The sequence below is a fragment of the Phalangium opilio genome, unplaced genomic scaffold (assembly GCF_054372755.1).
Source record: "Phalangium opilio isolate 3A_F unplaced genomic scaffold, DU_Popi_V2 ptg000042l_1, whole genome shotgun sequence".
Classification (NCBI taxonomy): Eukaryota; Metazoa; Arthropoda; class Arachnida; order Opiliones; family Phalangiidae; genus Phalangium; species Phalangium opilio.
Window position 1 is genome coordinate 1,971,447 of NW_028324166.1, and position 18,360 is coordinate 1,989,806.

The 18,360-nt window shown below is 36.0% G+C and overlaps 4 protein-coding genes across 4 annotated transcripts; 3 read left to right on the forward strand and 1 right to left on the reverse strand.

Annotated features, from left to right (window-relative positions):
* The first annotated feature begins 2,833 nt into the window (after positions 1-2,833).
* LOC149678232 (condensin complex subunit 2-like) lies at positions 2,834-6,634 on the forward strand. The gene is made up of 12 exons (XM_089837104.1): positions 2,834-3,067; positions 3,461-3,695; positions 3,762-3,849; positions 3,964-4,053; positions 4,180-4,303; positions 4,366-4,424; positions 4,487-4,558; positions 5,030-5,219; positions 5,619-5,698; positions 5,762-5,943; positions 6,009-6,136; positions 6,193-6,634. Exons 2-12 carry the CDS (start codon positions 3,553-3,555, stop codon positions 6,564-6,566), a joined length of 1,530 nt encoding a protein of 509 aa, XP_089693230.1. The 5' UTR covers positions 2,834-3,067; positions 3,461-3,552; the 3' UTR covers positions 6,567-6,634.
* LOC149678233 (condensin complex subunit 2-like) lies at positions 6,635-7,823 on the forward strand. Its single transcript, XM_089837105.1, has 4 exons — positions 6,635-6,748; positions 6,811-6,903; positions 7,323-7,466; positions 7,534-7,823. The coding sequence occupies exons 1-4, from the start codon at positions 6,656-6,658 to the stop codon at positions 7,588-7,590; spliced, it is 387 nt and encodes a 128-aa protein (XP_089693231.1). The 5' UTR covers positions 6,635-6,655; the 3' UTR covers positions 7,591-7,823.
* A 5,159-nt stretch (positions 7,824-12,982) lies between these two features.
* On the forward strand, positions 12,983-14,264 carry LOC149678234 (cytochrome P450 4V2-like). Its single transcript, XM_089837012.1, has 3 exons — positions 12,983-13,181; positions 13,921-14,100; positions 14,164-14,264. The coding sequence occupies exons 1-3, from the start codon at positions 12,983-12,985 to the stop codon at positions 14,262-14,264; spliced, it is 480 nt and encodes a 159-aa protein (XP_089693138.1).
* A 2,276-nt stretch (positions 14,265-16,540) lies between these two features.
* LOC149678235 (cytochrome P450 4V2-like) lies at positions 16,541-17,813 on the reverse strand. Its single transcript, XM_089837013.1, has 4 exons — positions 17,682-17,813; positions 17,533-17,599; positions 16,777-16,956; positions 16,541-16,707 (listed from the first exon to the last, which is right to left on the reverse strand). The coding sequence occupies exons 1-4, from the start codon at positions 17,811-17,813 to the stop codon at positions 16,541-16,543; spliced, it is 546 nt and encodes a 181-aa protein (XP_089693139.1).
* Between the last annotated feature and the right edge of the window lie 547 nt (positions 17,814-18,360).

Consider the following 18,360-nt stretch of genomic DNA (forward strand, 5'->3'; position numbering starts at 1 on the left):
TCGTAATGGGCGCGAACGTGCTGTTCAACGAAGCCCCAGTAAAGTCGAGTCGATCTGGTTGACACCTGTCTCATCTAGGTTTACTTACTCACATTCAACTGAAGAGAATAAGTTACCGATCGATTTTGTTGTAATATGCCTAGTCTTAAATAACATTTTTAATCTACATCTATAAAGTCTAAAGTTGAAAGTTAACAATCTTAGATTAACTAGATGAGCTAGAGACACTGTGTAATGAACTGGAAACCAATAAAAAAAATAGCACATATCGTAACAGATCTGTGTAGTAATGCACTTGCCCTTCTGCGAAAAGATACTAATTCATCAGTGCTGTTCCAGAACCAGACGTTGTGAAAACCCTGTTTGACCAGTTGGTCGACGGTGTCCACAGTATCGTAGTCCCTCTCGGTGAAATCAGACTTCAGGTTGCCGGATATTTCGAAGAAAATGAAAGTGGTCGCGATCAACCAGGACACAGCCGCTACGCGCCACGCGATCGCTTTCTCGACACGGTTGTAAGCTGTGACCAGAAATAGGGGTCGCATTTCAAATATGGATTTACTACACCATTCATTGTAGCTCACGTTCGTAGAAAAAAATTAGGAAATTCTTCCAGATCATTTCGACAAAAGTCATGACGAACTGTCGGCCATTTTTGGGCGTGGCCAAAGCCAAGATGATTGAAACTGCCAACAGACTCAGTGCCCAAGTTATCGAGAACTACAGTTAATGTTGAAAGAAATTGTTATTGTCTTTCTTTAGAGTATATGGAGCAAGTTCATGTTACTTGTCCTTCCATGTTGAGGAAAGAGAGAGATGGTTTCTTGGTCATTTTCGGGATTGAAGAGAGTATGAAGGTCGACGCTGAATCATAAATGCTCGTCGTTCGCCATTTCATCTCGGGCGAATACAAATTATCGATTTGGAGAGGAAAAAGCAACGCGTCTATTCCCTGATAAATTAATATAGAAAATGTCAATATCTTACTTCTTTCACTGATAAATTTAGAGCTGTAGAAGGATATACCATAAGTAAATTATATCTATTAGATAATATGATACGCTACAATACTCTATGGTTGGAGTGCAGAGGCTTTTTGAGTGGGGACCACTTAGATTCAAGGCGACCTACACGAGGGACCCCAAAATTTACCTCAAGTTCGTTTCTTCGAAAACTGAGTTTTTTTTATACTTCTCCCCATTAATTACAATTGAAGATAAGTTGATCATGTGGAAATCAACTTGGGAATTTAGAACATGTGACTACGATTCGTCTGCTAATCCTGTCTTATTCCAAAAATATACGTGCAAACATTAACTACTGCTCTGTGATGTTTCGCGAGCAGCTCCTGCTACGTTGTTGTGCGAGATTGAATCTCTGAAAATTACCTTTGGTAAATCACTCTGGTTTCGACACGTCTGTAGATCTGCCGCAGAAACGGATATCAAATTGACGCTTCGAGTAAAGTATATTATTCATAAAGCATCTTAAGATGAAGTGGAAAAGATGTTTACCTATTGTTGAATCTTTGAAGGAAAAACTTTCCTATCGAAGAGTAGAGATATTTGGCTATCTCAAATTCCTCAGTTTCCTTTAAGAAAAAAACAAAGTTTAGAAGAACTATTTTGCGCAAGTTAATCTATCTATCACGAAGAATCTCGACTTATTGACACGGAATCGCCTTGTTATTGGCTGCATCCTCTTACCTCGATTACTCCAAACGTCATAAAACTCATGTTGACTGATCTTTGAATTACACCGAATTAAACCAGAGCTATTTTAGTGTAGGAATATCATTCAGCTGAATAGAAAACACCACACACATGATTGTATAGACATATTTGTGAGATCAACCAGAAGAAAATAGGTTATAGAAATAAGGAAATAGCTAAGAATACGTACTTCCCCTATTTTCTTCTGGATCAACGTATTTTTTCCAGCATTAAATGGTTCTCGCCAATAACTGTCGCAGAAGACGTAACGCAACGCAAGCAGAAAGTACGCTTTTATGGTATCATTAAATTAATAATGCTCTAGATTAATGTTACGTTCATCAAGATATATTTCCTACATTATCGTTGAAATATTTGTTTGGGCTCTATTTTCATTGAGAATTGCCATTGTGCCATGAGTACCGTTTATATTTATAGAATCGATCCGACAACGCACGCACTTGGAGATCGCTGGAAAAGCGTATTGAAAGTGACCATATAGCGTTAATATAATTTCATAGAAATAAGGAAAATAAAAGCCGCATTTACACTAAAGTTTAATTATATTAAGGCAATATTGACTTTGTGCATTACCCTTGCAGAAAAGCTGTTCAAAATTATTAACTCGATCCGTATTTGCACGAAGGGCTTCGTTGGAAAAGAATAGGTATTGCACAGAGATAAGAAAACAACATGATGTATGCATGTCACGAAATAGTTAATTAACACAGTGCGGGAAAAGGGCAGTGTGAACACAGACTTGACGACAGTATCGATTAAAACCATAGACTTTTTTGGTTTTGTTTTTTAATGTCAACGATCTTGATAAAGGACTATGACTAATCTCGAAAATGATTCGAGTTTTCAATCAGGGAAGTTCCACAAATTCTGTTTCGCCATTCATTCTGTTTCATCTACGTCACAAAGTGACAAGCTCTCATTAACCAGTGACAAACTTATGAAGCATATCTTAAGAACTTATGATACCCATTAGAAACGCAAGTTGGCGAAATTTAACAGGGAAGGGGGGGAAAAACGTAAAGTTTATATATTTTGATAAAACTTAAAAAACAATGAAAAAATTTATCTCGACATTTTTGAAAAAACAGTTGGCTACACCGCTTACTTTCTCGAGTAGTTGCAATTGAAAATTACAAATTGCCATTCTTCATTTACAAGTCGAAGTAGCAACGTTGAAACTAGTCTATACGCCGTCGACAGTGAATGTACAGTACGTTAGATCTGGTAGTAAATTTGAATTCAATTCTGGATTTTTGAAAAGTTTATGGGGAAACAATAAGAGGACCTTAGTACCTTTATGTCAAGCAGCTATTATTCGACGCCATAAATACACAGTAAATATTATTGTTTGATCAAGAAGTGATATCTAGTTTATTAGGGAGAAGGTATAATAAATTCGCGCCATATTTCCAGCTCTTTATCTCCAGTCCAAACTTATAGTAGGTCCGCAGTTAATCCCCGCCGCCTCTAAATTACAACCAGCCAGCATCTCATTGGTTCTTGAAAACTCCTCACGTCAGCGCGACGCGAATGAGTTCGAAAATTACAATCATATTTTCCGACTGAGGAGAGGCGAAATAGCCCGGTGGCCTCCTTGTATTTTGAAAGGGGGACTGGGATTATGGCGCGCGAATACTTAGGCATCTTAAACCTTCTCCCTAATAAACTAGATATCGCTTCTTGGTTTGATTATAATGCAAAAAGCTCTCTCATTTAATCAAATATAGGACCATTAAACGCCGTGTTCAAAGGTTTTTCCACACCAATTGTTGGAAGAAACCGTAAAGATAGACTAAGCCTCGTTGGAACACAATTCCTAATGGAGAGCCCCAACGGAGACTCGATGTTAAGCGTTTCATTGGAAGAAAATGATGATGAGAGAGAAAGGATTATGCGAAGGCAATCAAGGCTCCTAGGCGATCAAGAAAGAAACCTTAATAGCCCATCTACCTCTTCAGGAAGGTAAGTGTGTCAATTTTTGAATGTTGTAAGTTGATTAAATTGGTAAAAAACTGGTTTTCATTATAGGCGAATACCTGTAACGGCCTTATCAGGATTTTCAAACGAGGGGTTGTCTCAGCATTACGCAGAATGTGTCAGACTCTCGGCTGAGAATGTAAGTTAAAATATATTTTAAAGCAATTTCAAAACAAATAACCTTAAATACTTTAAAGGTGAGACTGTTAAGAGCCTCTTTGCATATCTCTTCAAGTTATTTTATAATTTTTAGAAAATCACGAAGAAAAATGCGTTTCAATTGCATTTGATAGATTATATGGCAGATGCTATTAAGAAAAAAGACAGCAATATGAATTTTCAGGTAAAAAATTGTCACAGTAGTAGCATTTCATTTTAACGGCCCATAGGGCATAATGTAGTCAAATACAGACAGACGCTTTTATTCTATTATGTCTTGAAAACACTAAAATAATTAATGTTTCTGTAGTTCGCAAGTTGCGCGTTAGATGCAAGTGCAAAAATTTACGGTTATCGAGTGGATGCTTTAGAAGCTGAAACTCGTAAATTGGCAAGTAATTTGGGGAAAACTTATAAAGCAACTCAACCTGAAGGTGTTTTTATAAAATAAATAATTTCATTGAAGAGAAACCGTTAACGTTGTTATTTTTTGCAGAGAGTCAAAATTCTACAGGGGTGGAAAATATTGTAGACCTAACACAGCAAAGAAGAAAAGCAAGTGAAATGTGAAAGAAAGATGTGTACTTATTATTTAATAACTTCCTTCTTTTTATTAGGTGAAGAAAAGTTCAAAGGTTGAACGGAATCTTAAAAACATTACTCTGGATAAATTTGAGGGACAAGTTGATGTAAGAAAATTGTTTGAATTAAAGGAACATAACATTATAAGATCTTAAATGAATGGGCTGTTTCTAAATATAAAAGGAATTAGATATTAAAAATAAATAATCTCTTATTACAAAATAATTAACTTTTAATTAGTCTTAAAAATGAGGGCTACTGCGCCCTCCGTCATTGTTTTAGTGGCGTCTGCTAGCCATAATATCCTACCCCTTACCATCCTGTGAGAATTCAACCAATCCTGCAAGGGTAAGGGGTTCGAGCTAGCAGACTCCACTAACCAATGGGGACGCAGTAGTCTATTTTTTTAAGACTAATGCTAATTATTTTATGATAAGATCTCATATATTTATTTTTAATATTTAATTCATTTTATATTTAGGAAAAAGGCCCTTCTTTTAAGGTAAAATGTTGTGTTACCTGAAATTTTCCTTAACACTTAGGCCTCTATTTTTTTTTATTATTATTTTTTATTATAGACGGATCCATTCCGGGATCAATTTGCATCTACATACGACAATGAAGGAGTTGCGGGATTATTCGCCTACAACTTGCCAATTATTGACGATCGATGTCAATTTGCCATGGACCACAGGATGAAACCCCTGTCATTATATTGTGTAAGAGAATTTGAAAATGACGCAACTATTAACATATCCGCCTTCAAAGGTAAATTTCCTACTATTAAGTATTTTATTTAAAAAAACAGGGATAGATTTAATTTTAGAAGTAGGAATGGAGAACAAAACGTTTAGTATTTACTTCAGTCCGACTCATAGACCACCCATTATAGAGCCCCTCCCTCCAACACGTAACGAAAAGTTTAAATTATCTTATTGGCTCACTTAAACCACGTTTTGATGACGTTGCTGACGGGGACGGCGAAAAATACGTAATTCCTTTTTTCCTCTGTCGCTATGACCCTTCCGCCTCTTCTTTCATGCCCCCCCGTCCCGTGAAAGGGGGTCCGGGACTTTGACACGCGCGCCCAGGTTACTCTGTTCTCCATTCCTACTTCTAAAATCAAATCTATCCCTGAAGGAAATACCTAATCATTATTAATTATAGATATATTTCGTAAAATTTGCAATGAAAAGCCACCAATTGACCTAACGTTTGAAAACTTTGATTTCAACCAAGTTGAGAGTGTATGTAGTTCTAATTACTTCTAATTATGATGAAGTGCATAACTAATGCATTAATATTTACAGGATTCTATTAATTATGATAATCCATGCTCTACTCAGTCTCAACAAAACCATAATCTCAACGATTTTGTCTACAATCAAGAAATACAGGAATCAGAGGATGACCATAGCAATCACGGTTCTGACCCAAATGAAATGGATGGCGCGGATCAAGATGTCCCGTCTGCTGAAAACCCTCCTTTGAGGTGAGTGGTGTACTGTTGTTTAAAGTAACGTTAGCAGTAATTTTTTTAAATTAATTTCATCTTAGGCTTGAGAATGTTAATGATACAATCGGGTTACTCTCTTTAAAACCATCGGAATACTCTTATTATGATCCAAATGTGGTCTCAGCGTGGGCTGGACCAAATCGCTGGAGATTTTTACCATTTGCTCGGCGTACGTTAATGAAATGTGGTTTTAAAAGGCAGTGGTGTTAATTAATTTAATTTCAGGTCCGGGTGTCGAACTGAGAAGACCTCAACCAAGGAGAAGAAGGCCAAGAAGGACACCGTCCTTAATAGACTTTGACGCAGAACCTATGGAAATAATCCACGATGCATCAAAACACCTTTTATCAGAAGGAACATTAAGCAAATGGAGTAGAGAAAAGCAGGAGTTACCGTTTGACTATCATTATAACATTGAAGATATCGCGAAATCCATGGTTAATCCAAATCTTTGGGTTCGGCCAATGAAGAAAGTGGCCAAGACTATTGAGGCTGATGATGGGGGAGGATATAATTATGATAACCCCGCTGACAAAGCAAATTATTGCGAAGGCCATGCTGGGGAGAATAACAATCATGATGATGATGATGATGGTTAGTTTTTAACATTTTCAATTCGTGTTTTCATAAAAGTCACTACATTTATTTAATTTAAATTGCAGCGGCAAGTCCCGTAGAAAACAATGAAATGCAATTTTCCCTCACTCAACCTCAGACTGATGCTCAAACGGAAGAGGTGGTGCCGTTCACTGCTGAAAATCTAGTTCAACAGCCTTATAAAGTATAATGATTATCATGATTATTTTCAATTTGTTTAATTAAAATGATAAACTTTAATTTTAGATTGATAAACCAATCATTGCTTATGCGAAAACATCCACAAAAATTGACGCTAAGAAGATAAAAGGAGCCATGTGGACCGTGCTCTCCAAATCAGTACTTATATTAGTAATTTCAGAAGTAAGATGAGACTAGAAGTACTGAGCTAACCAAATTCTTCACTTGGCGAAAGTGAATATTCTTGATAACACATCAACGGTTGGCCCTCTGGTAGCGGTTTCTGAATTTTCCCTCCAAAAAGTGAGACGCTCGCGGCGGTAGACGGCCGAACTAGATTCAAGGAGCCGCGTCCGTGTTCCGTGGCTTTAGGTTGAGGGGAAGGGGGTATGAAATGTTTTTGGAACTCGACCAATTTTTTCTCTCTAGTGTAGGTTGGCGCGATGAAAGCTGCATAAAATCCTCAAATTTGTTCACTAGTGCCAGGATCTACTACCAATGCTAGAGATCTTTACTTCTAGACTTATCTTACTTCATTAAATTTACAAGGTTTATAATGATAAAATTCGTTTGTTTAGGAAGAAAATGCGGAAGTAATGCCAGAACCAATGATGTTCTCGCATTTATACAAGGAAATTCCAAAGCATGTGTCCGAGGTGACCGTTAAAAATCTCAGTGTGCCTACAGCTTTCGTTACATTCTTACATTTGTGTAACGAAAAAGTGAGTATTTATGTGTATGGGGAGATCCGGTGAAAAAATCTTACTTGGGAATATGACAAACTTTTAGAATCTGCAATTGACTGGGCAAGAAGATATGGGAGACTTCAAAATTGAACAGGGATAAACAATAACAACCATTACCGACTTATATAAACATTTTTCGGGATGTGTATGATAAAATTTCAAATTCAGATTTTTCAAAGATATGCAAAAAAAAAATTGTACAATCTTACATATATTTGTTTTACATGTTATATCATTCGTTATATTTAATTTTAATAAATATTATAATTTTACAGAAACAATTAAATTATTAAAAGTAACTAAAAAATAATAAAATTAACCAGATTCAAATTTAATGAAGACTTTAATTATTTCGCAAAAAAATGTGTCATGAATTAAATATAATTTAATTTAATTTCAAATTAAAATTCAGTAATAATTAGTTTCAAAGTGAGTTTCGATTGATTGATTTGTCTGCCAAATTAATTAATTAATAAAGGTGATTGGTTATTGGGTAGTACGAAGCATCGTCTGCTCGATAGTCTGAAAGTTGTGACAACGGTTAATTGACAAGTAATATTGAGATTTGTTATTGTTTATTGTTGAAGTAATTAGCTAGCATTGTTAACAAAATTTCCAGAGGTTTTTTCCACCATTTTGGAATTTGAATTTACGCGATTGGTCGGAGGTCCTTATCCATAAAATCTGAACCTATTTTGAATTTTAAAATCATTCAGACATATTTCCTGGACGTTTCACTGGTCTTATGATTAGTAGAAGAATCGATAAAAAATCACTTAATTTTCCACTTCACCTTCCCTTTAAAAAATAAATATTACATTTATATTTTTTAAATAAAAATAATTATTTCCAACGATTGACAGAAAATTACGTCTACATAACGAGTGTGAATTAGCGAAGCGTAAATCTGTGATACAAAAAAATTAACACGTCACGGTTTAAAACCTAAGCAACTGTATTAAGAAAGAATAATCAACATATTTTTACCTCTCCGTGTGACGTAGTCCAGGAGAGGTTCTGTAACGGCCGTGTCTGTGTGTCTGTGTGTCTGTGTGTCTGTCTGTCTGTGTGTCTGTCTGTCTGTGTGTCTGTGTGTCTGTGTGTCTGTGTGTCTGTGTGTCTGTCTGTCTGTCCGTTGTTACACCCACGTGACCGCGTTCGCAGTTTGCGTATCGGAGCAAACGTGTTCGCCATTTCCGAACTGCTTTCACAGTCACGGAAATGGCTCCTCTACTTGAGTTCTCACACCACCATCTTCTGGTCTTTGTCCATCCCACACGGACACCAGTCTGTTCTTACTGGCTTCTAATCACCACCATCTTCTGTTCTTTGTCAATCCCACATTGACACCAGTCTGCACTTACACTGGCTTCTAACACCACCATCCACTGGTCTTCCGTCTATTCCACATAGACACCAATCTGTATCATTGGCTCCTACTCCATTATCATCGTTTGGTTTTAGGATATACGCGGCGATCAGCTAGGGTTACGAGAAACGTCTAGCCTCCCTAAGGTGGGATCGCCACCAAAGGTTTTCGCAATTGCGCTTTTTCCTTACTATTATAATGGAAACGAATCGTATATATACCCCAAATTTGAAAAAAGCGGGCAAGAGGGGTACCCTTCACTTTAAACGTCAATATTAGCAAAGTTTAAGAAGATAATAGGTATAACTTTATTTTAAACGATTTAACTATTATTAATGTTAATTATTGAAGATTAAAATAATTAAAAATAATTATATTTATTTAAATATTAAAGATAAACCTCTCGTGCAAAGAGAGAGATTATCATTGCCTCCTATATCTACCAAGGCCCGTGCATGCGATATATTTCATTCATTGCCTCCTATATCTATCAAGGCCCGTGCATTGTGATATATTTCATTCATTGCCTCCTATATCTATCAAGGCCCGTGCATTGCGATATATTTTTCAAAACAACAACAAAAATGGGAAACCCCAACTCAAGAACGTAATAACGTTTTCATTGGATACTTAAGTTTATATAATCTTCTTGACACGGAGAGGTAATATTTTGGTTTTCCCAACTTGTTTAATATTATTTTAATGCAATGAATTTATTCATTTCTTTCCTGAATAAATCAATTCATAAAACTTGCCATAAACTGCGTCACATTTTTAGGGAGAGTGTGGCATTTTCACATTCGTGGCGGTCCGTGACATGGGAAAGGAAGGGGTAATTCCATGTGTGACGTCAAATCCCTACCATTAAACATGCTATAAGGAAAAGGTGTGATAGTAAATATTATTAAACTAGCTGTTATTCCCGCGGCGTCGCTCGCGTGTAAAAAGAACTTCCATCAAAGTGATATAAAGAAAGGGTAGTTTTTACTGATGACTAATATTTTTTAGCACCCTAGGAGCGAAGGCACTCGGCGTTGCCCGTCAGCCCGTCGGGAAATATTTTATTACTTTTCACGCGGACATTATTCCATAAAGAAGGGTTTTTAAATTTCTGGCCGCCATTTAAAAAGATGGCAACAAATTGAACCCAAAAGACCATTCAGCCCGTCTATAAAAGAAACCAGTGTTCTAAATATTTGTGAAATCGGTAGAAACGCGGTGCGGACTCTGTTGCATAGATAAGATATTTTTATATTTCTGGGCGCCATTTATTAAGATGGCGGCGCATTAGAAAAATATTTCTTAGTACGCGCCTACTACTACTCATGAGTAAAGTTCCTGTAAATTTTCAGCCTTCTAGGGCAAGCGGTTTGGGCTGGGCGTTGATTATCAGTCAGTCTGTCAGTCAGGACTTTGATTTATATAGATATAGATTAATTATCATAATGGCTTGCTTATTACAATACACAATCTGAATATCAGAGAAGAAAAAAAAAACAATAACAATAATCATTTTCGGGTTTTTCAATTTGGCACTCAAAGGTATAATTTAATAGACATAAATAATTTTAATTTTTCTCATCACTCAAAAAGGGAATAATTCCATTTACTACTTAAATTAATAGCCAAGGATTAGTATAAACGGCGTTTTCGCTTTACATCGATTAGCTTTTTAAAACGATTTAAAAAATCTTTAACTTTTTAGTTCGAAAATAACAAGTTGGGAAACTAAAATAGACCTCTCCGAGTCGAAAGGTTTTTCTTAAATAAATAATTAAATATACTTGATATTACCAGAAGTAATATAAGAAACCTCCCTACGGGAGGGAAGTATACAAGGCGCCATAGGCATAACGTTAAAACACGCGAGACATCCTCGAACCGCCAAATACCATATTCAGACACTATTGCTCACGGACAAGGTACGGTGGTTCTTAGTCCTTTGATATGGTCGTTGGAATTGGGAAAGAGGAAAAAGCGCTTCAAAGTAGTGTAGTCTGCTTAGCCGTCTGTCGTTAAGAAATAGAAGATTCCTGATTTTGCTAATAAATTCACATACGGTTATTTCGAAACCAAAATCTAGTTTGTTGTGAAGCCAAGAAGAAGATGAAAATTTGAATACAAGAACAAAATTTCGAGATAGATAATAACACCATTTTTAAATCTATCTATGTATAGTGTTAGTCATAGGCCTATACCTTGGCAGGGTTTAATTCAAATTTTATGGAAAGACCTATGAAAATCCTATAATCGAGTCACTGCCTGTTTATTAATGATTGATTATCATCAAAATCTAAAAATGCTGCATGAATTATTTCATTGGAATAGTTTAAAATTACAATGAGTCTGTGAAATTGACTTAACTTAAGCAGCCGACGCAATCGCGAGATCAGAGAATGTATTCCTACGCTCTACGCGGCGCGGCCCTATTTTTTAAACTTTGTTTACGGCCGTATAAGTGCGCGGGGACATTCGCGGTACGAGGATGTATCGGGAAAAATTCGCCTTTGTATACTTTCCTCCCGAAGGGAGGTTTCTTATATTACTTTTGATATTACTTATTTTAGTCGTCAGAAATCTACATCCTAAGTCCTGACTGACAGACCGACTGACTGATAATCAACGCCCAGCCCAAACCGCTTGCTAGGGAAGGCTGAAAATTTGCAGGAACGTTACTCATAAGTAGTAGGCGCGTACTATGAAAGATTTTTCCAATCCTCCACCATACTAATAAATGGCGCTCAGACATGTAAAAAATCTTCTCTATGCAACAAAGTCCGCGCCGCGTTTCAACCGATTTCAAAATATTTAGTACACTAGCTAGTCGGACTGAAAGGGCTTTTGGGGTTCTATTAGTTGCCATCTTTTTAAATGGCGGCCAAAAACTTAAAACCCTAAGAAAAGCAATATAAAATGCCCCGACGGGCTGACGGGCAAAGCCGAGTGCCTTCGCTCCTAGGGTGCTACAAAAATATTATTCATCAGTATAATCTACCCATTATAACATTTTGATGGAAGTTCTTATTACACGCGAGCGACGCCGCGGGTAACAGTTAGTTTACCATAATTCTACTTAAGTCGTTTGAAGAAAAGTTGTTCCTAAAAACATTTGCAACTTAACTATTGTTGACGTTTGAATAAGAAAAGTCGCAATTGCGTGAACCTTTGGTAGACGTTTCTCGTAACCCATCTTAAGTCTTAATTGAGTAAAAGCCAATATTGCATTCTGTGAACACGTTTGCACCGATTTACTAAGTGCGAACGCGGTAACAGTAACAGACACACACACCTCCAGTGTAATACCTCTCAGTGACATCACCGTCACTCGGAGAGGTAAAAAGATGTACTGTGCAGTGAGGTAATATAACACTTAATCATAATTTAAAACTCGGTAATTAGCCTCTCAAGGCAGGTTTTGTAAGCGTTTTTTGGAAATATTTTCCTCTTTTTCAAATTTGAATAAAATTACTCATTGCCATTATTATGGAACCTGTAAAATAGGTACTGATCAATTTGTTGTTTGATTAGTCGGAGATCAAGCATTGGTGTAATTTATTTTAAAATGAACATATAACTAGGCCTAAATCAACTCTACGAGATTTAAATATTGTAATTTAAAATTAATTAAATTAATAAAACAATTAAGCGGGTGTAATCAAACGTAACCCAATTGCGAAATTAAAAATTGTACGAAATGGGCAAAGGAACATGTTGTCAATTAATTCAAACGGACATGATCAACATTACTGTATTTAATGTGAAATCAATTCTGTTATTTTTAAAATTGCCTATCGCTCCAATTAGAATAAACAAGCTGATATTTATAATCAAAATAAAATATTAGAATTTCACATTTCATAAATAATAATTATTATCGGGCGTTTTACTTTTAGCGCATTTAAGAGAGTTCTCATGTATATAATTTCATATAGGTATAAATTTTTATTTTTCTTTTTCTTTGTTAATTGCTGGTAAATATTAAAATGAATAAAACCAATAAGAGTTATTAAAAATGCATTAACTAGATAATAACCATGGATTAGAGCCAAGTCGGAGTATAGACACCGCAGGTCCAAGTGTTGTTGATCGCACAGTTGGTCGTTCCATCAAACAACAAACAATCATGTTGCTGAAGATATTACTTTTCGAGTTTGAAGTGATTTATAAATTGATATCATTTATATCGTCTCTGCTTATAAGTATTCCATTTCCACGAATTTGGGATTCGTACCCAAATTACGGTTTCACGTCCGTCTTCGCCTTTGGTCATGCTAGACTATTAAAACTATTTCCACCAGTTAAAGACATCACCACTACAACCTGTGAGTTTGACTTATTCAAATAAATAGTTTTAACTTTTAAGGATAAAATAGAGTAAAGTGAATACCCACTTTATTTAATTCCGAATCAGATGGATTTCGTTTTTTGGCAAACGAAATTCCGAAAATTTGTTACTGCAAGGGTTTATTTATGATTTAGTTCTTTTTCTACGAGTCATAAAACAAAGACAAAACGCATTCGAAACTAGAAATAGAACCATTTTAGTGTCGTGGTCACTGTAGCCGCGACTATTGAATTGGTCAGGCATTTCTCAAGTTTATGTGGTACCAGAAGTAAGATGAGACTAGAAAAAAGGTGCTCTAGCATTGGTAGTAGATCCTGGCACTAGTCAACAAATTTGAGGAAATTATGCCGCTTCCATCGCGCCTACACTGGAGAGAAAAAAATTGGTCGAGTTCCAAAATATTTCCTACCCATTCCCCTCAACCTAAAGCCGCGGAACACGGACGCGGGTGCTTGAATCTAGTTCGGCCGTCTACCGCCACGAGCGTCTCACGATTTGGAGAGGGAAAATTCAGAAACCGCTACCAGAGGGCCAACCGTTGGCGTTTTATCAAAAATATTCCCTTTCGCCAAGTGAAGAATTTGGTAACCTCCGTACTTCTAGTCTCATCTTACTTCTGGTTTTACGTTTAAAACTTAGATCACAATATTGGCTTTAATCCACTATGGTTCGTATTTCAAAATATCTTGGTAAGGTGATAAAATTACATATTTTAGGCGACAAAATTCTTAAAAAGGGAGCGATATCGGCAATCTTGATACAAGGTGTTCATCGCGACCCCAGACACTTCCCCAATCCAGAAATATTTGACCCCGACAGATTCAACCCGGAGAACAGCGAAGGAAGACACCCATTTGCCTACATCCCATTTGCAGCCGGTCCCCGCAATTGCATCGGTTCGTCAATACCTTTCTTTCAATAATTAATAATAAGTTTATTTAATTTTAATTGTTTTTTAGGACAAGCATTCGCCGCGATTGAATTGAAATTATTTTTAGCGAACTTTCTTCGCCATTTTCAAATCACTTCGCAGTTACCGAGAGACAAAGTAATTCCCTAAAAACTTCATAAAATGCCTCTCCATTTCGAGCTCAGAAACCAGAATAATTGAATATTTGTTTACGCATTGTATTTCACTTGTTGAACTTTCAATGGCCTAATGTCTACTTTGCCAGAGAAATGAATGAATAAAGTACTAAAACAATAACTTTATCATCCTGACCTATGACATATTTAAAATATTTTTACCCACCCTTTAAGCCTGATATTGACTAAACTTTAAAGGGAGGGTGAATTAGAAAATCAAGTGATTTTTTTCTACTAATTATAAGGCCAGTCTGCATAGTAAAACATTCAGTAAATACTACCGAATGATTTTAAAATTCAAATTAGGTTCCGATTTTAAGGATAATTTTAAATAAAGACCTCCGACCAATCGCGTAACGCCCTGCCTTTTTATTAACAAAATTCTCATGGCACGCTCCATGTCTCGCGCCACGATTATCACGTCACGCGCGAATTTTATCAAATCTCGTGATAAATTTCACTCGACACGGAACGTGCCACGAGAATTTTGTCGATAAAAAAGCAGGGCGTTACGCGATTGGTCAGAGGTCCTTATTTAAAATTATCCTTAAAATCTGAACCTAATTCGAATTTTATAATAACTTGGAGATATTTCCTTGATGTTTCACTATGCACAAGGATCTTATAATTAGAAGAAGAATCGATAAAAAAATCACTTGATTTTCCTCTTTAATGAAATAAGATGAAACGTACAATGAACATTGTTCGGTAAGAAAGGAGTTTTGTTATATTTATGTCCAGGCGGCAACTTAGGCCTAATTGTCCACGATGGTAATTACGAATTGGGAAAATCATTGTTGGCCTGTACAAAATTTGTTTCAGCTTACTTGGTAACTAAGAGGTTTGGATTACCAGTTAGTCAGTAAAGATCTCGTCAATCGATGCTCGCGATATAGCGAATAACACGGCGAACATCGCGGTGGAAAAAGGTGCAATGTACTTGGAAATTAGCCACATTACGGTAAATTAGCACTTAAATTGATTTGTAATTTAGAGTGAGGATAATTAAGAATGAACTTGGCTCTCCACCAAAATCAACGAAGCGGTTACTGGAAAATTCGAAGGGCTACTCACTATCGGATGAATCCTTTTAGTGTTGTTACAGCGGGTACTCTGATTACGCCTAGTGATACTCCCCTCACAGAGGGCGGTCTGTCGTCAAATTAAAAAAAAATATACATTATTAGAGATTATTAAAATGGCTTAAAGAATAAATATTACGTACATTTTTTTAATAAAATAACACACGTGTTAAAGATTATTATTTCAAAGGATTGATATTAAAATTACGTCTACATACGAGTGTGAATTAGCAAAGCGTAAATCTGTGATACAAAAAATTAATGGCCAACAGTTTATACCCTAAGCAACTGTATTAAGAAAGAATAACAGACATATTTTTTAATAATGTTAATGCAATGAATTTATTCATTTCTCTCCTGAATAAATCAACTAGACGCAATTTTACTGTGTCACATTTTTTAGGGGGGGATTTCTATGGACTGTGACTGTGAAAAGGAAGGGGTACTTTCACGCGTGACGTCAAATTTAACTTTATATCGAAAAATCTCTTAAACATGCTATAAGGAAAAGACGCGATAATAAATATTATTAAATTTGAGATACTTGTTTCACCACGATAAATAAAAGTTAGAGTTCTAGAAAATTTAATAGTCATTTAAATTTTTATTTTTCTCCGTCTTCGACACTCGGAGAATTTCGAAAGCCGAGATAAAAACATTCAAAGCGAGATCTCTTCAGTCTTGGCTGCTACTCCTGGTGTTTACATACTCTTTGCTCTACCGCTAACACTCGTTATGACGATACCCTAAGGCTACGTTTAAAGTAATATTTGTTCATGCACAGAAAGTGGGAAATCTCCAATTTGAAATTAATTAATATTACGATTAATGGTTGCACGTCGTTGTAAAGGGCACCCTACACACTCAATAATTTGCGTGGAAAAACGTGGGGCCCGTTATTTAAGCTACAAAGTATAAATAAAACGTTATCCAGAGTTCCAGACTAACATTTGTAACAAGAAATTATGGGGTTTATTAGAAGGAACCGCTTTATTGTTCAGGCTGTATATACTTCGGAACAATTAATGTTTGTTTGTTTACTAATATATTTTTGAACGTAACTCTACAAAAAGATGGTTCATTTGTGATTAATTATATCTTCAAAGTTTAGTCATTTGTTAATATAAAAAAATATATTGAACAATTGAAATACAATACATCAATATTTTCAATTATTCTGAATTCTGGGTTCGAAATAGAGGGGCATCTCATGAATTTTCACGAAAATAAACAAATTAGGAATTACTTTGTCTCTCGGTAATTGGGAAGTGATTCGGAAATGGCGAAGAACGTTCGCTAAAATTACTTTCAATCCAATCGTGGCGAATCCTTGTCCTGAAAAATAGTTCAAATTAACTATTAGAATTGTAGTTATAAATTATTGAAAGAAAGGTTTTGACGAACCGATGCAATTGCGGGGACCAGCTGCAAATGGGATGTAGGCAAATGGGTGTCTTCCTTCGCTGTTCTCCCGGTTGAATCTGTCGGGGTCAAATATTTCTGGATTGGGGTAATGTCTGGGGTCGTGATGAACGCCTTGTATGAAGATAAAGCACGTCTCATCCTTTTTAAGAGTTTTCTCGCCTAAAATTTGCGATATAATTATTTTAAAGTCATGAATTGAAATATAGAATGATGATATCATAAGAATAACTTTTTCCAAAATTGAACGATAGTGGATTTTAATCGTGATTTTAGAATTCGAGACGAATATTTGAAGAGGTTTTGCAATGGAACTGTCGCGACCTTAAACGACGCTAACTCTTCTATTTCGTGAAATGGATTTGGTTATACCATAAGATATGTTCCATAAGTTTGTCACTGGTTACTGAGAGCTTGTCATGAAGTGATCGAAGTAGGTCATAGATTCTCGTAAAGCGACGCCTGGTGAGGCTTAGTGCAGATTAAATAGGAAGATGGAGTGTAAAACCTTGTGTAGTCAATTCTCGCGTCGTTATCGAACTAGCTCGAGCCGTAAGCCTCAGGCAGTAAGAAGTATAGGAAGTATCATACTTATGGAACATATCCTATAAACTTATGGTTATATGTTTAACATTCTAAAAGATTTATAATCAATGTAAAAATCTCAGATGTAAGAAATAAATAGTTCCAAAGTTCACTCGCAACGGAGTAATTACCAATGATAAGCAGAAAACGAACCTATTTGTAAAGTTTTAGTGAGCTGGCGAGCAATAAAGGGAGCTGGAGGACACAGCCTTAGCGATTCCTGCACGTAAATAAATTTTATTTGACTTAAAATTATAAAATTTGTATAAAGTAATTTGTGTCTATATTTAATAAAAACTAACCTTGATGACATTTTCGATGTAGGTCAAGTGTTTCAGGTCGTTGTATTCAATGTCTCTTTCGATGTCCGTTCCACAGATGGAAATCAACTCTTCGTAGATCTTTTCTTGAATCTCCGGGTAAAGACCGAGCATATACAGGGTAATTGTTGTAGCGACAGAGGTGCTGTCCAAGCCCTGCGAAAGTCATTCGGTATAACCTTTATAGTGCATTTTGTGCTTTATTTACCGCTGCAATGATAGTAAAGATTTCGTCTCGAAATTGTTTATCGCTCATCAATTCGGGGTTTTTATCGAGCATTTGTAGAAGGATATCCATAAAGTTTACGCTTCGAACGATATCGTCGGGCTCTTTCATATTGGCTTTCTTTCTCGTTAGCTCCGTCTGCGAATGAAGTTGAAGGTTTCCTTCGGAATGTGTCAGGTCTGAATTTCAAAAAGTGTCAACTTACTTGAAACGTCTCGTCAACTAATTTAACTGCATTTACGGTGTCTTTTCCCTTAGCTGTCATTTTGAATATGTTGTCCGATTGCAACCACGGTCGAATTAAACGGTAACCGAAGCTTTCTTCGCAACTATATTAATGAATATTTTCTGATAATTATAAAGAATGCGCGTTTTGGTAGAATTAATATATTATGGGGTTTTGTAGACTAATGGTTGGAAAATAATTTCCGATAG